The 24,618-nt window shown below is 44.9% G+C and overlaps 1 protein-coding gene across 4 annotated transcripts in view; it reads left to right on the top strand.

Moving 5' to 3' along the window:
* Positions 1–24,618, top strand: part of LOC135256805 (F-box-like/WD repeat-containing protein TBL1XR1) — a 72,184-nt gene that overhangs the window by 44,801 nt on the left and 2,765 nt on the right. For all 4 annotated transcript variants that reach the window (XM_064338954.1, XM_064338956.1, XM_064338953.1 and 1 more), the window contains 13 exons: positions 13,807–13,909; positions 14,126–14,271; positions 15,199–15,424; positions 17,811–17,943; positions 18,849–18,990; positions 19,184–19,247; positions 19,998–20,095; positions 20,376–20,436; positions 20,866–20,987; positions 21,103–21,177; positions 21,852–21,979; positions 22,794–22,959; positions 23,822–23,923. In XM_064338954.1, the coding sequence (XP_064195024.1) occupies positions 13,852–13,909; positions 14,126–14,271; positions 15,199–15,424; positions 17,811–17,943; positions 18,849–18,990; positions 19,184–19,247; positions 19,998–20,095; positions 20,376–20,436; positions 20,866–20,987; positions 21,103–21,177; positions 21,852–21,979; positions 22,794–22,959; positions 23,822–23,923 (1,521 nt within the window). In that variant the 5' untranslated portion in view covers positions 13,807–13,851. The remainder of the gene's footprint in view (positions 1–13,806; positions 13,910–14,125; positions 14,272–15,198; positions 15,425–17,810; positions 17,944–18,848; positions 18,991–19,183; positions 19,248–19,997; positions 20,096–20,375; positions 20,437–20,865; positions 20,988–21,102; positions 21,178–21,851; positions 21,980–22,793; positions 22,960–23,821; positions 23,924–24,618) is intronic.

A 24,618-nucleotide genomic window follows, 5' to 3' on the forward strand; every position in this document is an offset into this window, starting at 1 on the left:
ACAGCAGTAGCTATGGTCTCAGTAGCTTTGGTAACTTTGGTGCTAGCTTGTCATACATTTGCCTCACAGAAAAGATATAGTCCATATTAGATTTTCCACCATTTTGAAATGTGATGTGAAAAACTGCGAAATGTTTCCCCCCTATATGGTTTGACCAATTTTTATTAATTTAGGCATAAATGTCCGTAAAGGCCCTAATGTCTGAACCAAGACTTAAATAAATAAACCTCAATAAACCTGGCGACCATGGGCCAGTGAACTTGTAGTAGGCCCGGCCTCTCACAAAAAATGCTTGTAAATTCCAAATGGTTTGTTAGAAGCCATGCTTCCTTTTCTCGTTGACAGCTATGTCAAGACTGAATAGGCAGAAATAGCCCAATCAAAACACATGCTAACACTATAGAGTACCATATATTTTAGAATATTCAAAAAGTCTAATCTTAAAATCCCTGCTATTTTGCTGATTTCACATTTGCTGAAGTGACTATTTGCCACATCTGCAAAATCAGGAATTTTGTTTATTATTTATTTACTTTTATTTAACCAAATTGTCTCATTAAGATCTGGAATTTCTTTCTCAAGAGAGACCTGACCAAGCTGGCAGCCAACACAGTGTCAGTATGTAGCAATACAATACATATAACATATAAAACCTTCAGTAAAAAAAAAAACAACCAAAAAACCCCACAAAAGAACAGTTTTTATGTACATTATATACTTCATATACTTGCATATATGCATGCAAAGAAAGCTTCAGTGTTCACATGCAAATGTGAAAATGTATGTATTTTGCTTGTGTGTGAGAAGGGTAAAAGGTCAAATCTCTGATGTCATTCTGAGGGCCAAACATCAGCCTGCTAACAAGGGGGACCTGTTCTTCCCTGATGGGCTCTGACTGCTGGGGATTAAAACAAATTTATTATTGATCGCTCTGTCAGAGCGTTAGCCAGCGAGGCATCATTACAGCCCATCCAGTCGCCACCCCCGTTTGTCACACACAGTTTTTAACCTTCAGCTCACTGCTTACCAAAATCTGTAACGGCTAATTTCTGATGACATCAAATCTATAGCCGTGCTGTGGTCTGCTGATTCCTTCCAGGGCATCGGTTATGTTTGATAGTCCTCTACGGGCATTTGCAATTCTTTGCAACTAATCTTTCTCAAGGCTTGGTTGATGTATACTGTGTTTGTATTTCCTTGTCAGAGTGCTTTTCGCCTTGTGTATAAAGCTTTCGTTTTGTGGCAGGTTTGTGGCGAGCAGTTTCATTTGCGCTGACCCAGTAGGCGTAGCATTGAGCAGATGCAGTCAAAAGAACACAACTAATTATACAATTAAGTACTAATTGACGAGCTTGTTAGCGCAAGTGTTTAAGTGTCTAAACCAGGGATGTCCAACCTTACCTGAAAAGGGATGGTGTGGTTGCGTGGTTTTGTTATATCCCAATAATAAATCGCCTGATTATCTAATCAAGGAACCTTATCGCCTGTCGTCAGCCACTGCCTCTTTTCACTGCACGGTCCAGCAGATGAGGTCACACGATTATCACGGACATCGATTTGCCGGTCGCCGTTGTCACCGGCCGGCGATTCGAAACTCGATGATTCAAAACCAGGCCGAGGAGCCCACCCACGCATCAGAAGAGCACCTCAGTAGGACGAGCCGCCCAGCGACCGCTTCATCTATTTTAAGCCGGCTCGATTGTGCTAGTACTAGCTTAGCATTTCGCAGACACGCACAGGAGGGCTATTTTGCGGTCACCTGCTGAGCGCGGCTCAGATGTGGGAACAGAGGGGACGTGCCTCGCGAGTCATGAGAGGAGAACAAAGCCTCCCACGGCCATGGTTCACGCAGCACCCTGCGTACACACCGCCCAGGCCCCACGACACATAAAGGCAGGGACCGCGGTGCACGCTCACGCAGCCTGGGGGTTGTGGGGTGTCTTTCTCATTGGCCGGCCCTCACCTCGAGGGACCAATCGCAGACTACCAATCGAAGACTCTGCTCAGTGACATATTTACAAGCCCTCGCGCCTTCATGGGACCCTTCTGGTTTTGTGTGGAAGTTCCTCGTTCTGTCAAAATGACATCCCTTACACCTGTGGTAACCATCCCTGTTCCTGGAGATATCCCTTTCTGTACATTTTCATTTCAACCCTAATTTGGCACACCTGACTCTACTAATTAGCAGCTCAACAAGATCTCTAGCATGTGAATGAGGTGTGCTTCATTAGGGTTGGAGGGAAAACCTGCAGGATGATAGATCTCCAGGAACGGGTTTGGTTACCTCTGCCCTACACTGACATTGCATAATTGTGTCATTCAGAGGATTAATAAGTGAGACAGATATTAGAGATGTATTGCACCTTATGGGCTGTCTCTGTGGTAGTGTGTGTGTGTGTGTGTGTGTGTGCGCGTGTTTGTAGGTGTGTGTATACAGTAGGGTTTGTCCTTGCACTTTGGCTGCCATTAGCCTCACTTGAATTTCACAAAGCTTTTTTTGGAAAGTAGCACAGCAGCACAAATTAAAAGAAGAGATCACAATTTAAGTTGGAAGATGTCCAATCTTTCACTCATTAAGACACCTGCTACCTTTTAAAATTTGTGTTAAAACATTTAAAATTACTAGTGCATGTTAGGCTACATATTGTATCATTCATTAAACATCTTGGCTCTTTTGAGTTTTTTATTTACTGTGAAAACACTGGTTCACTATAATGCACTCCATGGTTTGGAATACCATTATGCTATATCGTTGCTCATAGACAAAAGGGTTTAACTCTCGCAGTGCACACATTTTTTAATGATTTTTAAATCAGAAGCGGGTAGGCGTGTAACATTGGCCTGTCTCCTATAGATAGCTAGGTGGATATAAGATTTGGTGGCTAGTTGGCTAGCAGGCAGCCTTGCTGCAAGCTTCAATGATAGCTAGTACTGTGAGGTAGGTAACTAAAGTTAGACAGCTAAACTGCCAGCCCAGTCGAAGGTATAGTTGACGTTGTAATGCCGGTTCAGTTTTAATAACTCGAGGGACTATTTCTTCTACAAGTAAAGGGTGAGTCACAATAATGATTATTTACTGGTTCGGTCTTTCAGCTGATTTCTTCTGTGACAATAGATAATCCAAGGCCGGTCGGTAGCATACTTTGTGTCAGGTTTACTTTCGTGTGGCAGCAGTAGCCTAGCTCGATGAACAGTCGCATACAACATACGCCAGCATCTGTTTTGCATTATGTTATTTGGCCAGCTGACTGAGCCTGGCCTCAAATGGTGACTGTGTGGCAGCTGAATTGGAGATAATGTGCTCTTATTGGATTTCAGTGTGTGGGGCAGCTTTGGCCCTTTAAAAAACAGTTATATAATTTTGGGGTCCGTGTACCTCAGGGTAGCAGTAAAACAGGGAAGCGCTGGGTTAGGCACATACCTGGCCAGAATCTATACTAAAACACTGAGAGAAACAAAGCTTGCCTCTTTTCCTCCAGACCCCACGAGCCCCTACTGGCTGATTCTGAAGCCAAACTGACATAAAATCCATTATATGCTGCATTCTGTTTTAACATTCAATCATGGCAATTAATTAATGGTGTTTTTTTCTAAATTGTATTAAATGGGCCCACTCAAAAAAAAAAGAAATTCCAGACTCATAAATATTTAAAACCTGGCACTGCTACTGCCGTACACTCCAAAAAACTGAGAGACATCTTGAGCAAAGCAAGGTGAAAACAGAGAGTGTGTATAGGTCTTCCGGAGCTAATGTCTACTGAGGCATAAATCAAACAGTGATTATTAGTCTAATCTTACCTGAGCACTCTCTCCCATGATCAATACCCATTCACTTCCTGTAAAATCTCATTTTAACGGCGCACGCATTAAAGCTCCAAAAATGTCTAGTGTACAGTGCAGGTTAATTGTTAGTGTGCTTGTATGCAAGTACTTGGCTATTTCATGGATGGTCTTTATATCTTTTTTTTGTGCGCTCGAGCAGATCGCGGGTTAGACGTGCAAACAAAAACGTGTCCGTATAATTAGAAAATTATTTGTGCGTTCATTAAGGTGATGCTGCATTCTGTGTTGTTGCCACGCGCCACATAAAGAGCATTGTTTGCATGTAGCATGTGCTGCGTTTGTCAAGCAGGAGCCATTAAAAATCCAGCAGTTTGTCAATAGGAAACCGTGTGAGAATTGATTGTCCTACGCTACCGGCGGGGTCGTTTTGGGATAAGGCCCCCGTGTGGCGGTTAATTGCCTGTAAAATGCAAACACCGCCATTAACAGACACACGGTACCGGGCTTGCTTTTGCCTCCCCTTCTGCTGACAAGAGAAAATGACAGGGTTTGGACCGGGGGGGTACCAGGCACTTTGATTTTTGCAACATGCGAGATCTATAAACATGCTATTATAGATGTGACAAACTTCTCAGTGGGGGTTTTTTTTTTTTTTTTTTTTTTTTTTTTTGACTGCTTCTGAAATCGAATGAAGGCTTAATTGGAGCACGGACAGGGAGACTTTCAGGCTGTATTGATAGCGCTCCGAAATGAATTTTCTCTCTGTCAGCACCGTATCAAAGGGTCCGTCTCCGGTGCCATTCATTTTCGGTTGAGTACCTCTTATTTAAAATCCATTTTGTGAGGTGTGGTTTGCTAAAAGCCCACATTAGAAAAGTTGGCTCTTACATTCGCGTTAATTCATTTTGTCACAACGAGCACCTCTCGTACCAAGAGGTCCATTGTCTGTAAGGCTTGTTCACTTTTCTCTAGGTATCATTTTTTGTTTTACACAGAAAATGGCATGTTTCCTTTTTTGAGGTTTTTCTGTTGTGGAACTGGTCCACACGGTAGAGTGAGGCAGTATGAATTGCATATTGGGTGGGTCTGTGAGTGAACATGGCCTGGCCCTGAGTAAACGTGGAATTAATGTCGCCGTATAAAAACATTTGGGTCAATGACGTGATGAGAAAACATTGTGTCCAAACGCAGTTTTTCGTTTCAAAAAGAACAATTATTACGTAAGTGTATTGTGTTATGTAACTGTCCTCCTTTCTCATTTATTGAATCACAAAAGTGTTTGTGGCAGTGCATTATAAATTCAAGGGCTTTTTACTATTTTAGTTTGTGCAGTTTAAGGTAAACACAAATAACAAAAGTGTTACTGTTCAGTGTTTCCCTGGTTTTTTTTTTCCCTGGAATGGTGGTCTGGGAGCCAAATTTTGAGTTTAAGAGACCTCATATTGCACATAACCATTGGTTTTCTAACCATGAAAACCTTCCATTCTCAATCTCCAAAGGTCTAATAATCAATACAGTTGACTTGTTCATTATTTATTTACTTAGTCTTTTTTCTCTTTATATCAGACAACAAATACCAAACACATTTTATAATTTTATGTCATCTTCTCTTCAATTATCCCCATAGTTAAGTATTGCCATCAAATCAGCAATTAAAATCAGATAAGCTACCTAGCTGGCTAGTTTAATTTAGCTAGTATAATCTATAAGGAGGGTCAGGAAGATACGTGCACATTGATGGAAGTTTAAATGTTACAAAAAGCAAGTCTTTGAGCCAGTGGTCCTCGCTCCTGGTCATGGAGAGCTGCAGGGTCTGCTGGCTTTCATTGTTACTCAGCACTTGAGTAGCACAGAAACTGATCAGTTAAAACAGTTCATCAACAGTCTTTTTTGACTGACCCAGCTTTTTGGGTCGAAATTGATTGCTGATCTTATGAAAAAACAAAAACCAGCAGACTCTGTAGCTCTCCAGGACCAGGGTTGAGTATCACTGCAATAAAAAGAAAAATGCTTCCATATAAAGCGATGTCCAGTCCTGTCTGAAAAGAGCTGGTGTGGCTGCAGGTTTTTGTTTTACTCCATCACTAAGACGCCTGATTCTACTTAGTCTGGACTGAAGACTGTGATTGAATCGTGGTGAATCATGAATTTATAGTTGATTTGTGAATTTATTTTTTAGACTTTTATGTGCAAGTTAAATGTTATATAACTGATTCTAACAAAATCCCATCATGCTCCTGTACAACATTTAAAAATACTGTAGCATGTCCACGGTAGTAAGTAATCAAACTGAATAGGCCTATGACGTGTGTGTTTCTTGTGAACATCACTCAATCATCATCTGTGCTTATTTAGTGGCAATTAGATTATCAAGTTAGATTATTGAGGTAGTGCAAATGGGATAATTGTCTGAGAGGGGGCTTGACAAAGAGGCTGTTGTGACCTCTAGCTGGTGGAGGACTGAAGTGCAACATGAGAAAACAAAGGGAGACAAACTGGTGGCTGTACTTATAAATGCCTCATAGCAGTGAGCGTCCTAGCATATTAAGGATACGTATTGACTAGCGGTGCTCCTGCTTACTGTAGCGGCGTGCTTTTTTTGTTTACTGGTAGAGGAAACACTGTTGTTATAGTTGCCTCATTGACGAATCGTTCTCTTTCGGTGCTCCTTTGATACCCTTTGATTGGCTAGCTACCTGGAAGTCTCCTGAAAGACAAAATACAGGTTGCTATAAGCTGGGTGAGACATATTTGAGCATATTTGGTTAGCGATAGGTGAAATTATAAGGTGAACACCCTGAGGTGCCATTTATGAATTTGGCAGCGGCCTCGGTGCAGCTTGCGATTTCTGAAATGGTTTCTATCCAGTCAGTGCATTTGTAATTCATACAAGTGTATTCTCTACGTATGTATGGATGTATGTTCTTTTTCTGAAATACAGACATTGTCCAGAATCTTCTCTAGAGCACAGTGTGATTCAGTCCAGATGGCATCGAAACAGTGGATTATTTATGCATTCAGTAGCGTAGATTAAAGCAGCAGCCTGCTCTCTTCCCCTTAAAACCAATTCAGTATTCACCCCAAAAATAACCGCGCTCTAAGAACAAAGGCAAAGAGAGCACTTCACCTTTACCACCGTTCTGTTAAAGTCACATTTCGCTACATCCCTTAAATCAGATTTTATATAAATGGCTTTACGGTGCCATTTTTGTCACAGAGCTGTTTGGTGATTGGATTCCATTAGCTTTCCAATCAAAATCAACTATACTCTAATGGGGGGGTGGGGGGGGCTGGCTGTCTGTTCATCACTACACCTTAATTTAGAAACCTTCCTGCCCTGACGCTAAGAAACACAGTGGCGTCTACAGGAAACAAAGCCCCACATGATTAAGACAACATCTGTTGTAGAACGCTGACTTGATTTACAAAAGCGTTCTGATAAGGTTTCGTCTCCTTGAAGAAAGGTTGGTGCCGGCTCCAGGTGAAGTTGAGATTGATGGGCCACTACCTGGTTTTCTGCTGGATTTAGAGGCTGCTGGCGTGAGTTCCAGGATTCCCTGCCATTGTGACCAGCTAGCTGAATAAATTAGGAACAAAATAGCTGGAAGTGATTCTGGATAAGTGTATCTGCTTAACTAAATAGTAGCAGTAATACATTGTTTTAAATAAGCAATTGGTGGCTTTTGCAGTGTACCCTACATGTAAACATATAATTTGCGTGAAGTATGCAAACATCTAACACACAAGGGCCTTTAAATATTTCCTGTCTTCTCCCATCGCATACTTTTTTGGGACCTGTCAAGGAATGTCAATATGTGCAATGGATGGCCAGCTTAGAAAGCCTACTGATATGAGCTATTGCTGCGATACGACAATTTGCGATTTCTGGCTGTTATTTCTGACAAATCACAACATGGTGGTGCTTATACACGGTTTGGACCAGATATTGGAGGAGAGTTTGTGACCGTTAGAGATGACTGTTTCTGACTGAGCATGTAACCAAGGATCTGCTCTCTGGGGGGAAATGCAGGGAAGGTTCCATCAGATCCAGGCCATCACCTACCCTAATAGCAGCCGAGTTTTCCTACGAGACCTAATATCCTGATTGTAGCAGCTGAGCGTTCGTAGGATACGCACGTCCTACACGCGCATTAACAAACAAGCTCCCCACGGCGGCTTTTCCCATACATGACCTAAGCCTCCAGTAAACCGGCCGTTTCCTAGAAGCCCCCGTAATCATTTCCAGTTTTAAAAGGGTGTGGGGATCTGTCGACCCTCTGAGAGCCGCTGGGACGTTTCGAAAATGAACTCAAAGAGGGAGGGGGGGGGGGGCGGGGGGGCACGCTACCGGAATTTTCCATTGGTCATGATTTTTTGCATCGAGGGATGCGGGCTCAAAGTGGGCCTGGCAAGTTCATGCAGGTACATCGCTGCCCAGTTAAATCATGTTTGGAATGCGAAGCACAAACAACACGAGACAAAGGAAAAAAACATGTTCCTTTTGGATCCTACTTTATAATCTACATTTTTTTTGGCAGGCGAAAACCGAACGCGGTCTTGACGAAAATTGCATTTTTCCCCCCAAAATAGCGGTAATTTGCGACGGCTAGGCCTGAGGCTAAGGGCTGTGAAAAGGCTTCCCCATTGTCACCCACTTGTGTACAAACGTCCCATTTTTTCTCCTTGGGCAACAGACAGATGAGCTTTGTCTGCCTGTCTCAGTACAACTGGAAAGGGTCGTTTGCTCACACTAGCGGCTAACGCACGCGCTTTATGGCAATTTCTGTCATTTTAGCATCGTGTCCTAAGTTTGTGTTACGTAACACAGAGCCGACTAAGAAACAAGCGGCGCCCGAACGGCGTGTCCCTCCCCTTTATCTTAAACGCCCCGTCCGCAGCGGGTCCCTTGGGGTCTCTCCTTAGACTTAAATTAAAAGCGGTCGTCTGTCGATGCTCTGCAGTCGCTGCTAAATGGCTCTTGAGCTGAGCAGCGCTGCGTGGGGTGTCATGCAATCACAGGTTTCCTTCAATGAAGATCAGTGCATCTGATATGACATCTATTTTTGCAGCACCTTGTCAGTAGCGTTTGTTTCCCCCAGAGGTTTTGCCCTGCACTGTGCAGTAAACTAGACGATACCACCTTGGCTAATTAAAGGTGTAGCTTGTGTGTGTATGTTATTTTATTTTATTTTCTTAACTTCTTTGTGTATATATATATATATATATATATTGTTTTAAATGAGAGGAGGGAGCTGCTTAGTGGCGCATCCTGTTAAGGTGCTGTGCTAGTGCTTGGACGGGCCCAACAGTCTGGGATCAAATCCTGATTGCGCAAGTGCCGACTGTGGCCAGTAATTTGGTTTATGGGTGGGTAGGAAAAAGAAGCAGCTGGTGACATCACAGCTGTTGATTGGCCATTCTAAAGTTGGGGGGAAAGCATAAAGAGAGAGTTTAACACACAATATTATTTGTGAGGGAAAGCTCACTTGTCCTTTAAATAAAAGCTCCGATCTACAACCAGAATTTTTAGGCCACCCCTTCCTGTTTAGTTGATTTTCGCCATTTATAAGCATTAAGGCTGATCCTTATGAGTTTGTTTGATTGAATCTGGAAAACAAATAATAGTAATAATTAATAATTGTTAAACTGGTTACATGCTAAGGAATTGATTGGCTACTAGACATTACAACATGTTTGGCAGCTTATTGATGTCTCTGTAGATTTGTTCTGGAAGCCATTGGCAAGTATAAAATATTCTGGTCTCTTGATTCTCTGTGTAGATTACTTTGCTCTTTTTTGGAGGTGAAGGACGTTATCAGTTATCGCTGGTGCATTCCAGGGGTGATTTAAATCTGTTTTATTTCCAATGCAGACAGAGATGGAAGTCCAATTATGTTTTTTAATTAGTCACAGCTCAGAATGCTTTTTCGCAACACCATGCAAATTTCGGTCTCACAGATGGGAAGGGGCTTGTTTTTTTTTCTTCTGCGGCTGTGTTCTCAAAATAGAACCAGCCCTCAACACTGACTAATAAAAAACGAAACGGAACTGAGACTCGCTCTCGCTGTGGATATCAGCACCTGGGATGTCGAGAACACAGTTTATCACGAGGCTTCCGGATTCCGTTAGCGCCCCGCGCGCCGCGCGGACGAGCGCCGCGGTCCCGATTCCGGCGCCGGACCGCGGGCCGCCTTCGACCGCAAACCCGGATGGCGAACGAGGCGGAGAGCGCCGCGCGAACGCGACGTCGCGTTCCCAAAAAGGGGAGGAGAGAACAAATCGGTCACACGGTGTCCTGCCAACCCCGGTGGCGGGGAACGGTAGATCAAAGGAGCCGGGATTTTCTTAGAAAGGGAACTCGGACCTGAAAAGCGCGATTCTAAGAATAATTTCAGCGGTGTTTACTCTCGCCTCTTTTGAGTGCCGCGGGGAGCCCCTGCTTTTTGATTTCGCCCCTTAACGTCAGCGGCTGGCTCGGGCCCGAGAGATCGGGCGAGGTCGGTTTACGACTGCTTTCATCAGCGCCAATGAAGTGCTGAGCCGCAGTCAGACACCACACGGCGCGGGCGTCCGGCAGCAAGAGTAAACGCCGACGTTCCATACGGTCTCGCTCTTTTTTTTTTATTTTGGCTGCCTATGTGCAATTTCAAATCGCTGGTTCCGGCTTTCGGTAAAATCCCGCACGTATAGCTACCTGTCGGCGGCGGCGGCATCGCCCTCGCACGAATCGTTCCGTCCTGGCGGTATTTCCGAAAACCCGGGACTCGCGCGTCTGCCGGGACGCCCCGTAAACGAGCGCGCCAAGGCTGGGACAACAGTCGATTCGCCGTTTTTTATTTATTTATTTTTTAATTCTTTTTTTTTAAGTTCCTGCGCGGCCCGTCGTGTTTTAATGCTTTATTTTCTCCACGCAGCTCTGTTGCTGTTGTGCAATGTTTTGACGGGGGAAATGGCCGCTCCACAGTGGCGCATTGTGGCGTTTTCCTTCACGGCCGCGGCTGGCACAAGGCGGCTTCGGCGGCGGGGGCGGGCCTTCAAGGCGAAATGAAAGAATTAAAAGCGCGGCTCGGGTTACGCTGGGGGGACGGGCGGCGGGTTTGGCGAGAGCGCTCTTCGTCATTTCTCACGGGGCTCCGGTCTGCCTTTCTGGGCCTGAATCTCCCTCGTCTGCTTTCCAGCACGATGGAGTCATTTTTTCCTTCCTCGCGCGGATGCTTTTCTCCAGCAAATCAGATTCAGCGTTTTCATTTGAAAAATGTGCGTTATTGAATTTTTTCCTTTTTGTTTTTGGTATTTTTTTTTTTGAGTGAATCATAATAGTTACTTGATTGTAGTAACTACTACATTGAGAAGACTGAGTCTCTATGGTCGGTCTGTTCATTCCTGTGGGAAACCCTGAAAAGTGGCCTACCTTGGCAGATTGCATATCTGCGATCCCAGATGATTTTCGTTGAGTAACTAAACGGTTTCCCTCGATGCAAAAATTGCGTCCATGTGTCATCGTACCCGTGGTTTTCTGCACCGCACCAGTAGGGATTCTTGGAAAAATTTGCGTCAGTTTTGCATGTGACAAAAATATGTTTTTCAGTCCTCTGCCACCGAGGGGTTTGATAGAATCTGTTTTAAGTCACGCGTCAAATACCCATTTAATGAATTGCGGCAGTCGACTCGGTTAGACATCCAATTACCACTTAATCAGGTGCATGAGAAGAATGGCAGATAATGTTTATGTTGACATATCAGTTGTCTGCCTCGGCGTGCTGTATGAGGCGACACTGCAATACATTAGAACATCCACCATGGGAAATGTATTTTCAGTCGTATCCCAGAATTGAAGACATCTGGGCACTTCCCTTAGTGTGCTGTTTGTAGTTCAAAAGTGGCGGTTCTCTTTAAGCCTGCAAACCGATCAAGTGGGAGGTTTTCTGCGACCAGTTTGAAAACTTGTCGTTTTGAGGACTCTCAGACCACTGGATGAGGTGAATCACACTCTTTAAATGTTGCACGGAGAGAGAACCTTTCCTCAGACCATTCTAGCACATTTACCACATGCCTCTTTAATAATTCTTGTAATTCTTGTAATTCTTGTGGGTTATCTTCTTTGTCAGTTAGAATTTGTGCTATATTGTTAATATTTTAAGAGATTTATTTCATAACCAGTGCGTAAATCAGTGTAAATTGTTTCTTATTTTGTGTTTCTATTTGTTGTTCATCATCTGCGTTATTGCTTTATGAAAATAATAAGTCGTAGATTAAAATAATTGAGAATGTCAGTTTTAAACAATAAGTATCAATAATCTGCTGCATTAAAACCTCATTGAAGTTTTTCACAGATAAACATGATTTATGTCCCCCATGCTTTCATTATAGAGGATATTTAGTTTGGCCTAAATCACATTTTCACACAAAATTAATGTCACTTTCATTTCTTGTGATTTAGCAGAGATAAGCTAAATGGCCATCATTAACCATATAGAGTTCATACTGTTTGGAATTGATACGTTTATATTGTTTGGAATTGGATTGATTAAGATAAAAGTATTTTTACAGATATTTTCTGTATCGCTTTAAAATCCCAGTAATGCCCTTAATGACTTAATGAGTGCTAATGAGTGAACAGAACACAAGGGACAAGTGGTGGTCTGTTGTAGTCTTTGTCTGAACCTGTTCTGTAAATAAAATATGCAAGATGTGCAAAATAGATTAAATCCGTCAGTATGCAACGTACCTGTAGGTCACTGTTTTAATCTGTCCTTGTTCTTGGCATTGTATGCGCGTCAGTATTCCTCTTCCTCCCCACCTATCCATAACGGCATCATTTTATTTTTTTTTTGCGCTGACGAACACCTCTCAATTAGTCCCAAATTGTAAAATTAGTCACGTCTCTGTGCTTATTGCCAAGCGATCGCTCCTGCGCAGATACCCTGAAGAAAACCACTGAAATTCAGATTGTTGGCCCAGATGGTCACATGCTTGGTTTTCTCTAGGCCCCAATTATAATGCAGCCATTTCTAAATATAGCATTGCTATGCGAAGTGAAATGAAAAAGGACTTATCAGTAGGGATCTGTATCTGGATGGAAGTTAAAATTGATAGGCTGGCTTAACCAAGCTCAGTAATAGACCAAATGCGAATCAAAGGCTCTTTGTGGAAAACGTGGATTTATTGCCTCTCTCGTCCAGACGAAGCACAAGCGCTTTGGATTGACGTGCGCCATGGTCTATAATCAAACCTTGATGTGATTGTGGTGAGCAAGTCCCCAGGGGGGCAAGGCTTGACTGGACATAGCGTCACCCGGGGAGATCCCACTTTGGCCCACAGGGGGTTCCCCGCCTCGCTGTACATTAGCCACCCGTACGTGCTCAACACGTAGAACCCGAACATACCACCCCAATAACCCCGCGAGCCACGGCTCTTCATTACAGTAGATCAGGCAGTCCCATAAGCTAATTCCTGAACTGTCGGGCCTTAATTGCCGGGGAGAACCGTAAGTCTGCATTAGCGGCGAACGGCCATGTGTAAAATTCACTCAGAGAGAAGCCAGACCCACCGAGCGCTTCGGCGGCGCAACACTGCCGCAGGGGAGCGCGGTGGAGGTCAGCGGTACTGCAGCTTGTTTTTTGATCCGGTGGCCTGAGAGGTGGCATTGTTGTCCGCCGTTAAGCACTGGCAGCGCCGAGCACGCCCACGCTCCCCCAGGCAGCAGATGCCGGTGCCCCGGCGTGAACCGCGCGGAGGAGCGGGGAACACTCACCGTGCGCAGAAATAGCCTCCCGGCCCGGCGCCCGACGTTTCTCAAAAAAATATAAACCCCGCGTCCCGACGTCCGCCGACGGATGGAACTCAAACGTGTTCAGCGCTCCCCCTCTGATGTTCGTCGGTCCGGTGGCAGTGCCCGTTACCGGGGCCCCCAAACGTTAGCTAAACGCTAAAGACGTGTCTCTCTCTCTCTCCCTCCCCCCCTCCCCCCCTTCTGTTCTCCCTCTCTCTCTCTCTCTTTCTTCCTCCCCTTCTCGCCCGCAGGCTTCTGACCTGTGTGCTGACCTCATGGTGTAACCAGGAGTAAAGATGAGCATAAGCAGCGATGAAGTCAACTTCTTGGTGTACAGATACCTGCAGGAGTCAGGTAGGTTTCGCGTTTCCGAGTCCCGCGGCGTTCGCGCCGCTAGCGCCCGTGCCGTTCGCGCTGCTAGCGCTCGCCGGCCAGGTCTGCGGAAAGGGTCCCAGGGGGGCCGGGTAACGGGTTAGGGGTGCGAGGGTCGCAGACTGAGGAGAGGTGCTCCGGCTCCCGGGCGGCTCGACGGCTCACGCGCCCCCGCGCGCTCTCTCTCTCCCCCCGCAGGGTTCTCCCACTCGGCCTTCACTTTCGGCATAGAGAGCCACATCAGCCAGTCCAACATCAACGGCGCCCTGGTGCCCCCTGCTGCTCTCATCTCCATCATACAGAAGGGCCTGCAGTATGTGGAGGCTGAAGTCAGCATCAACGAGGTGAGCCGCTCGCTGAAGCCTTATCATCATCATCATCATCGCCATTATTATTATTATTATTATTATTATTATTATTATTATGATTATTATTATTATTGTTGGCATCATTAACGTAATGCATTTACAAGAGATTTTTAAGGTTGCGTTCTGTTCGTAGAACGGCACAAATGGAAATGAGAAAAGGTAAATTCCGCACAGATGTCAGGAAGTCTTTTTTTCACGCAGAGAGCGGTCAGTGTGTGGAATAGCCTGCCAGGTCATGTAGTAGTGGCAGAAACCCTGGGGGTTTTCAAGGCCAGGCTTGATACGGTGTGAGATACTGTCAAGTTTGTAGGTCACCCGAGCAGTAGGTCCGCTTTAGCGGTGGGAGAATGCCCAGCATGTTGGGCTGAATGGCCTCTGTGTGTGTGTGTGTGTGCCAATGTCTGTGTGTGTGTGCATGCATTTGTATGTGTGTGTGTAAGCGTTTGTGTGTGTGTGTTTGCGTGCACCCGCATGTGTGTATATGTGCGTGCATGCATTTGTGTGTGTGTGCGTTTGTGTGTACCCATGCATGTGTGCGTGCATTCATTTGTGTGTGTGTGTGTGTGCGTTTGTGTGCGCCCATGCGTTTGTGTGTGTGTGCGTGCGTGCCTGTGTGTGTGTGTGTGCGTGCGTGTGCATGCGTGCATGCCTGTGTGTGTGTGTGTGTGCGCCCATGCGTTTGTGTGTGTGTGTGTGTGTGCGTGCGTGCCTGCGTGTGTGTGTGTATCTGTATGGGGTAGGGCCTATCGTAACAGTGCTGGATGTAAAGAGGCAGGAGCAGTAGGAGACGGGCTCCTGTCTAAGGCCTCGTAATGAGAGTCCGTCAGCACGGCGCACACGTTCCCGCTCCGCGGAGCCTCCCGCCAGGCAGACCCTGACCCTCCCCGCCTCTCGCCCCCGCAGGACGGCACGCTGTTCGACGGGCGGCCGATCGAGTCCCTGTCGCTGATCGACGCGGTGATGCCGGACGTGGTGCAGACGCGGCAGCAGGCCTACCGGGACAAGCTGGCCCAGCAGCAGGCCGCCGCCGCCGCCGCCGCCCCCGTCGCCGCCGGCAACATGCCGGGCAACGCCAAGAACGGGGAGAACACGGCCAACGGAGAGGAGAATGGAGCGCACGCCTTAGCCAGTGAGCGAGCCCGTTCCTACCCACGGTGCATTGCGGGGCCCGCGATTACACTTCTCGGGCGATCGATCCGTGTCGATATAGGTCAGCGGTATTCGGTCCCGCTCTTGGAGAGCTGCGGGGCTGCGTGCTTTTTATTACTCCGGCTTTAATTGAGTAATTAGTGCAGTTGATTATGCAGTGAACCCGCCTCACCCGGTTTCTTCCGTCTGAATCGGTCGCTGATTTTAAGGTGGGGAAAAAAAAAACACATTGAAGTGCTCTGCACAAAAGTGAATACCGCTAGGTAATTTCAGAGACAGATAATCTTAAAACTGTAGGAAGAATTACATTGGAATATATCTTTTTTCTTTTTTTGGTATATGGGAAACACATCTTGGCCATTATCTTTTTACCACAGCCTGGTCTCGCAGTGATTAAAATTATTGCAAGTTCTTTGAGGAAAGGTAATGAAAGGAGATCAGCACAGTATGTTGTAGTGAAAGTTAATCAGAGAACACACTGCCTAGTATGTTGTAGTGAAAGATCACAACACACTGCACAGTATGTTGTAGTGAAGGGTGATCAGAACACACTGCACAGTATGTTGTAGTGAAGGGTGATCAGAACACACTGCACAGTATGTTGTAGTGAAAGTTAATCAGAGAACACACTGCACAGTATGTTGTAGTGAAAGTTAATCAGAGAACACACTGCATAGTATGTTGTAGTGAAAGTTAATCAGAACACACTGCACAGTATGTTGTAGTGAAAGGTGATCAGAACACACTGCACAGTATGTTGTAGTGAAAGATCAGAACACACTGCACAGTATGTTGTAGTGAAAGATCAGAACACACTGCACAGTATGTTGTAGTGAAAGGTGATCAGAACACACTGCACAGTATGCTGTAGTGAAAGATCAGAACACACTGCACAGTATGCTGTAGTGAAAGATCAGAACACACTGCACAGTATGTTGTAGTGAAAGATCAGAACACACTGCACAGTATGTTGTAGTGAAAGATCAGAACACACTGCACAGTATGCTGTAGTGAAAGATCAGAACACACTGCACAGTATGTTGTAGTGAAAGATCAGAACACACTGCACAGTATGTTGTAGTGAAAGATCAGAACACACTGCACAGTATGTTGTAGTGAAAGATCAGAACACACTGCACAGTATGCTGTAGTGAAAGGTGATCAGAACACACTGCACAGTATGTTGTAGTGAAAGATCAGAACACACTGCACAGTATGCTGTAGTGAAAGATCACAACACACTGCACAGTATGCTGTAGTGAAAGATCACAACACACTGCACAGTATGCTGTAGTGAAAGATCAGAACACACTGCACAGTATGCTGTAGTGAAAGATCAGAACACACTGCACAGTATGCTGTAGTGAAACATCAGAACACACTGCACAGTATGTTGTAGTGAAAGATCAGAACACACTGCACAGTATGTTGTAGTGAAAGATCAGAACACACTGCACAGTATGTTGTAGTGAAAGTTAATTAGAACACACTGCACAGTATGTTGTAGTGAAAGATCAGAACACACTGCACAGTATGTTGTAGTGAGAGGTGGTCAGAACACACTGCACAGTATGTTGTAGTGAAAGATCACAACACACTGCACAGTATGTTGTAGTGAAAGATCAGAACACACTGCACAGTATGTTGTAGTGAAAGATCACAACACACTGCACAGTATGCTGTAGTGAAAGATCAGAACACACTGCACAGTATGCTGTAGTGAAAGATCAGAACACACTGCACAGTATGTTGTAGTGAAAGATCAGAACACACTGCACAGTATGTTGTAGTGAAAGATCAGAACACACTGCACAGTATGTTGTAGTGAAGATCAGAACACACTGCACAGTATGCTGTAGTGAAAGTTCAGAACACACTGCACAGTATGTTGTAGTGAGAGGTCAGAACACACTGCACAGTATGTGTAGTGAAGGTGTCAGAACACACTGCACAGTATGTGTAGTGAAAGATCAGAACACACTGCACAGTATGCTGTAGTGAAAGATCAGAACACACTGCACAGTATGCTGTAGTGAAAGATCAGAACACACTGCACAGTATGCTGTAGTGAAAGGTGATCAGAACACACTGCACAGTATGCTGTAGTGAAAGGTGATCAGAACACATTGTACAGTATGCTGTAGTGAAAGGTGATCAGAACACATTGTACAGTATGTTGTAGTGAAAAATCACAACACACTGCGCAGTATGTTGTAGTGAAAGGTGATCAGAACACATTGTACAGTATGTTGTAGTGAAAGGTGATCAGAACACACTGCACAGTATGTTATGTTGTAGCGGGAGACTGCTAGCGTCACCCGCGCTCCATCGCTTATCACACGGCTGCCCCCTTCTGCCCCCCGCAGACAACCACACGGACATGATGGAGGTGGACGGGGACGTGGAGATCCCCCAGAACAAGGCCATGGTGCTGCGCGGCCACGAGTCGGAGGTGTTCATCTGCGCCTGGAACCCCGTCAGCGACCTGCTCGCCTCAGGGTCAGTCTCCGCCCCCCGCCGCCATAACCCCCTCAGCCGGGCGACGGCGGCATACGCACGACAACAACGACAACAGCAACAACAACAATGGCATATAGCACATCCCATAACCTCAGAGTGCTTATCGTGTTATCCGCCTGGGACATATAAAACTCTAGACTAATATAACTTATGATGCCTTAACTGTAAAAAAAAAAAAACAAAAAAAAAAAAAAAAGATTTAAATGCATGGCAAATGCACAACTGTTGAAACCATGGCTAGAATGTATGAAACCCGAGATCTCCCACGGTTTGGCCAGACATTATTACACGGTGTGTGGAAAAGCGGTAAACAAGTGACCGATATATTATCAGTGATTGTTCTGTGGGTAACATTGTAAAAAATATGATAACATAAGAACATAGAGAAGAAGAACACAAAGAAAACAAGATACTACTTTTGTTGTCCCTTGAATATAGTTAATCCTGTATGTGAGTTCCCCTTTTCAGATTTTTGAGTGGTAATGACATCAACCCTTTCTAAGGACTGCTGTCCCAGGTGATTCCCATACTGGGGCCTAGACTTAATCATTTTTGAAGAAAATGTATTTTTAGTTTAAATGGAAGTGTATTGCTTATTAAAAGTAGTTCGGCTAATTATGAGTAATTAGCCAAAATGCCTGTCAAAATGTTGAGGTTACTGAACCGAACTGTACTGGTGAAGATGAAAACTTAATGCTTGCATTAATTAAGAGTGAGGTATCAATTAAGTGAGCGACAGATGTCGGTTGAATGTGGGCCGGTATCGAGCGCAGTGAAGAGGAGCCCTTCATTACGCTGACTGTGAAGAAGGGTCGGAGGGGCGCTGGGGGCTGTCGATTTCGGGGCGTGGCACGCTGACCCCCGTCCCGCGTCCCTTTCGTCAGGTCCGGCGACTCGACGGCGAGGATCTGGAACCTGAGCGAGAACAGCACCAGCAGCTCCACGCAGCTCGTCCTCCGCCACTGTATACGAGAGGGGGGGCAGGACGTCCCCAGCAACAAAGACGTCACCTCGCTAGACTGGAACGTGAGTGCCAGATGCGACTTTCATTCTCCAAATTTAGTCTTCGAAAATCCCCCGCATTTCTGTCGACTCCCGTACAGATTCACACTGCTCTTTGCCCGCATGCTACCTTTAAAAATTCTAAGGTTTGTCTTCTCTTAGAGAATAACCTACTGTAAATACCTTTTGAAATGAACTTTGCTCCTTTCTGTGACAGAGTGAAGGTACACTACTAGCAACAGGCTCTTATGATGGATTTGCAAGAATATGGACTAAAGATGGTAAGCTTCCTTATTTAATCTTCTGTTTAAGTACATAAAAAATGGCCCTTTTCTCCTGCACAAAACAGTTTAGGAAACATCCGTGCTCAGAACTATTGGGAACCTCTGTAGTTCCTGGAAGGCCTTCCTGTTTATGTTTCCGTGGGATGGGATGGGACTGACAAAAAAAAAAATAAAGTTGTTTTCCGTAGCCCGATCTTCCCTTGATTAACGGTATTCTGAGAAATTCTCTCTCGACTGTGAATCGCTTTATAAAATGTGCCGTTACAACTTCTGAACATGAGGGGGAAGGAGCGAGGAGGGAGTGTGAAATCTGAATATGATTGACGGGTTAGCAGGGTTTTCAGAATAACCATGTAGTAACACCGCAAGCACTAAAATCATAGTTTCTATATATGTTATATAACTACATGTTTACATTTGTTTTCCTGCAATTCTACACCTGTGGTTATTACCGACCACTTAAACCAATGCGTCGAATGCGGTAACGTTGGCTAGCTACAAAGAAATCTCTACTCCGTCTGTGTTCATCCTTGTATTAGCCCACCTGCCGAAACAGCACCTGACTGACAGAACGATTATAAACAAGTCGTCAAGTTTTTTTTTTTCTCCCCGCTATTGTTTACGATTGTGATTTAGTAGGTATTGTAAAAAAAAGGTTCCTGCAGTGGAAAAGGGGGCTTCATAAAACTGAAAACTGTGATTGTCAGCTGTAATTGTTTTGTTTAATAAAAATGATGCTATTTGTAGGTAACCTTGCCAGTACCTTGGGTCAGCACAAAGGTCCTATTTTTGCTCTGAAGTGGAATAAAAAAGGAAATTTCATCCTCAGCGCCGGAGTTGATAAGGTAGGCTAATTATAGAATCCCCCGTAACATGCACAGTAAATGTGAACTTCGTATTTATCGGTTCTGAACAAGCTGTGCTGTTTTGCTGATGTCTTGTTAATTTTGATTTATTTCGTACTTGTGAGTACTTCGCATTATAGTACGTTGTCTCTTATTCAACACTACTACCTGGAACGAGAATAGATACAGCTGTATTGGGTGTGGACTTTGTGCAAAGTGCTTCTCGGTGAGACACGTACAGGGAATATTAATGCAGAAAATAATGTTCTCTTCCATTAAGACTACAATCATTTGGGATGCGCATACAGGAGAGGCCAAACAACAGTTCCCTTTCCACTCAGGTGAGTCGCAGATAAAACTGCTCTGCCATTCATATGCATGAGCTGACAACTCTACAGCATATTTAGCATGTACCACAATCTCAGGGTAATAACAGATGTATGGAAGTACCCACCTCCAGAGTGCAAGGCTTGGGTCCCTGTTCTTGGTCCTTGGAAATTACAGACTTGGCTGATTTTCATTGTTGCACAGCACTTAACTAATCCATTAATTTGGTTTCTGATTTAAGGTTAGAATAATCAGACCCTGTGGCTCTTCTGGGCCAGGATTGTAGCATGAGCTGCTAAAGTACTCGAAATTTGGAACACAAGTGCTTTGTTCTGAGATGAATAACGAATAAAAAAAAGATGTGAATGAGAAACCTGGATGGGAGATGTGAACAGGGGACACTGACTGTCTACCACCCCCCTCCCCCCAACCCATCCCATCAGCTCCCGCGCTTGACGTCGACTGGCAGAGCAACAACACGTTTGCCTCCTGCAGCACGGACATGTGCATCCACGTGTGCAAGCTGGGTCAGGACCGGCCAATCAAGACATTCCAGGGGCACACGGTAAGCCCCGCCCCCCCCGTCCCGGCGGCAAGCTGCTTCGAGGCCGGCCCCTCTCGCTCGACCTCCGCTCACCCTCTCCTTTCCCTCTCCCGTTTTTTTTTTTTTTTTCCGGCAGAACGAAGTGAACGCAATCAAATGGGACCCCACGGGCAACCTGCTGGCCTCCTGCTCCGATGACATGACCCTGAAGGTCAGTCGGAGGCTCTCTCTGTGCCATGCAAATGGCCGCATTAAGCCAAGCCCGTTCTCAGACACGGAAGGGCAGAGGGCAGGACTGAACTCCACCAATTGTAGCCGGAGTTTTATAGTCGGGGTTTATAGTCGGCTCGCAAATGTATTTTTCCCCCGCAGTAAGGAACTACTCTGTGACTAAGCGTTATACAGTTATGAAGGACAGATTGAATGATACAGAGAAAGCCAAAAACGTTTTTTTTCTTATATTAAAGGTTTTTTATTATAGCAGTTTTGATAATAAACTGCTTTTTATTATCAGTGAAGCGCTGATAATAAAGTGTTTATTATTATTGTTGTTGTTGTTGTTGTTATTGTAATTATTATATTATTTACCTTATTATTTGTTATTAGAATTATTATTTACCTTATTATTATTTGTTATTATAATTATTATTCACCTTATTATTATTGTTATTATAATTATTATTCACCCAAACCACCTTCCTGTACAATTATACAGACAGGACACATTTTCTTACAGCTGCAAGAGTAGTACAAAAAGAATTTGCTCCTCAGGATGAAAAATCGCCCCATGCCAGAATGCTAAATATCTTAAAGAAGCTTTTTTAATATGTTCTTCAGCCATGATTGTTTTTGTAACTTGCGAAATGATATCGGGTTTCTCGGCAGATCTGGAGTATGAAACAAGACACCTGTGTTCACGACTTGCAAGCGCACAGCAAGGAAATCTACACTATCAAGTGGAGCCCGACCGGGCCTGGAACCAACAACCCCAATGCCAATCTAATGCTGGCCAGGTAATGAGGGTCCTGACATGAGCGCACGCAGGTAGCGCACCAGAAAATATAACCACGGCGTAAAGCCTCCTAGTAGGAGAACATTTGTGGTAAAAACAAGTCCAGCGGAGACAAGTCGGTTGATAAAGGTGAAGTTCTTTGACCATCGGGCCATTAAAAGCAGGAAGAGAGAAAATGCAGAGTAATATGAAACCTTTCAGCAGCTGAACTTTCATTGTCGCGAATGTGGGCCAAAGTGCTTCACGTGACTTTTACGCATTTGGGAAATGCATCTGGCCGAAGCTATTTTCGCGGCTAATGCGGCAAACGACACAAAGTGCTAACAGATAGGATAATTGCGGGTGCTGGTCAGAGTCAGCGAGAGTAAGTGCTTGCCAAAAAACTACTTACCAATGTTCAGTGCTAATTGAACCTTCGGAAAGGGCATACTCAACTGGTGCCAACTGCTGGGTTTAGCTCATAGCACGAACAGTTTCAAGCTTTTTCTGTCCGACTACATAGAAATGCCTTAAAACTAAAATTTTCCCTCCTATATTCTCAGCCAGCTGCAACTTGTTTTTGGATATTTATTTGTTATGTGCATGAAATGGTAATAAGTCGTTGGTAATTGGCAGATGGGGCATTTGATAGGAGTCTTTCAATTATTCATCCAATTAGAAGTCAAAAGCGTGATCCAAGCAGGTTGACGCAGCCAGGGGAGAGGAGTGCGTGCTTGATTGATGGGAGGTTGCCGTGACGAGCAGTCACGCAACACGACCCTAGTTGGGCGTTCGAAACTTGTGGCGGTCTCTCACTGTCCGTCTCCAACCCGCAGCGCTTCGTTCGACTCCACCGTGCGGCTATGGGACGTGGACCGAGGGATCTGCATCCACACGCTAACCAAACACCAAGAGCCCGTGTACAGCGTGGCCTTCAGCCCCGACGGCCGCTACCTGTCCAGCGGCTCCTTCGACAAATGCGTCCACATCTGGAACACGCAGGTACGGCAGAGGGGGGGCGTAGATCCAGAACTTTCTGAGCCCAAGACCCTTTTAATGGGTGAACACTCTCTCTGTGACCTGCCCCTTATGAAAGTGTGTCTTGGGGCGGCAGTGTAGCACAGCGGGTAAGGAACTGGGCTTGTAACCAAAAGGTCCTAGGTTTGATTCCTGGGTAGGACACTACCGTTGTACACTTGAGCAAGGTACTTAACCTGCATTGCTTCAGTATATATCCTGATGTATAAGTGGATACAGGGTAAAATGCTATATAGAAGTTGTGTAAGTTGCTCTGGATAAGAGTGCCTGCTAAATGCCTGCAATGTAATGTAATATCTTAAGAGCCTGGTTTCAATCAACAACTGTCCTTAACTTCGAGTTGTGTGTTAATGCATGCATTATTTTTCTTCACACATGCATTTCGGGCGAAGTTAATGTTGGTGGCTACAAACAAACTGTGGAGAAAAATACAAAAACTTTTGATTGATAAGTATTGATTGAATTCAGGTCAAGGTCAAATATGAAACTAAAAATGCTTTAAAATATATTTTTTTATATAACTTTATTGCAGTAACTAAAGCAGTGCATGGCAATGGTTCTAGTGTTCAGTTTGACTGGTACGTGTATTCAGTAACTACTTCATTTATTTAATCTCCCAACCCATCTCATCTCATTTCCTCCTATGACCCTCTCGAGCGTTTCCAAACACTGGGAGCCCACCGTTCTTGACCCGTTCCGTTAAATGAGATTTGATTTGGCTCAGAATTGAATCTTTGAAACAAAAGCGAGGGCAGGGCATGAATCACACAGCGGGGTGTTAAACCTTCTGTTTCTTTGATGAGTTGCCTTTTTCCTGTGCCTGCAGACGGGAACCTTAGTCCATAGCTACAGGGGAACAGGAGGCATCTTTGAAGTTTGCTGGAATGCAGCAGGTGACAAAGTGGGAGCGAGCGCATCAGATGGATCTGTAAGTTTCTGCGTCTTTTGTTCCCCAGCGCCTGATTTCAGCCTACTTGTTTCATCACGCACAGCTCCCTGTTTTCCTGCAGCCACACCACCCTGTGGCCTTTATATGTCAGATCGCTGGTCTCGTGTCAGGCCAGGTTGGGAGACCTGCAAGTTGATCGGTAGATCATTTAGGGGCCAGTTTTCTCTATGGAAAAAATTACAGCCCAGTGCCCCAGCCAGGCCCTGACTCACAGTGGCCTTTAAAGGCATGCTATGCAGGATTTATTTCCTTGCTTCAGTCCTGTGTTTACAATCAAAAATGTCTCCACCTCTATGCTCATACCCCCAAGATGACAATTCTAACGCACCAAAAAAACAACTCCATATTTTTCTCTTGCTAGCTATGTTGATAGCTGTGTAACATTGTATTGCAGACTGTTGGAATCACAATCTCTTTCAAAAATGCAGCAGTAGCTGCATTCATAGCAGTGGCCAAGGGCCATATTAGCGAGGCAGGGGAAAAAGCACCAAAAAATTAATAGCTTCTTCTTCTGTTGGTCACATGCTTTTCAGAAATGTTCCAGACACTTTTTATAATAACAAATACAGGCAGACAAGCAAGGACTGGGCTGGGTGAAAATCCCGCATAGTATGCCTTTAAGGATTCCGCAGCACTTTTTGAATGTGTAGGAATTTTATCCCCTGTGCCCTGGT

The sequence above is a fragment of the Anguilla rostrata genome, chromosome 6 (genome assembly GCF_018555375.3).
Source record: "Anguilla rostrata isolate EN2019 chromosome 6, ASM1855537v3, whole genome shotgun sequence".
In the NCBI taxonomy this organism is placed as follows: domain Eukaryota; kingdom Metazoa; phylum Chordata; class Actinopteri; order Anguilliformes; family Anguillidae; genus Anguilla; species Anguilla rostrata.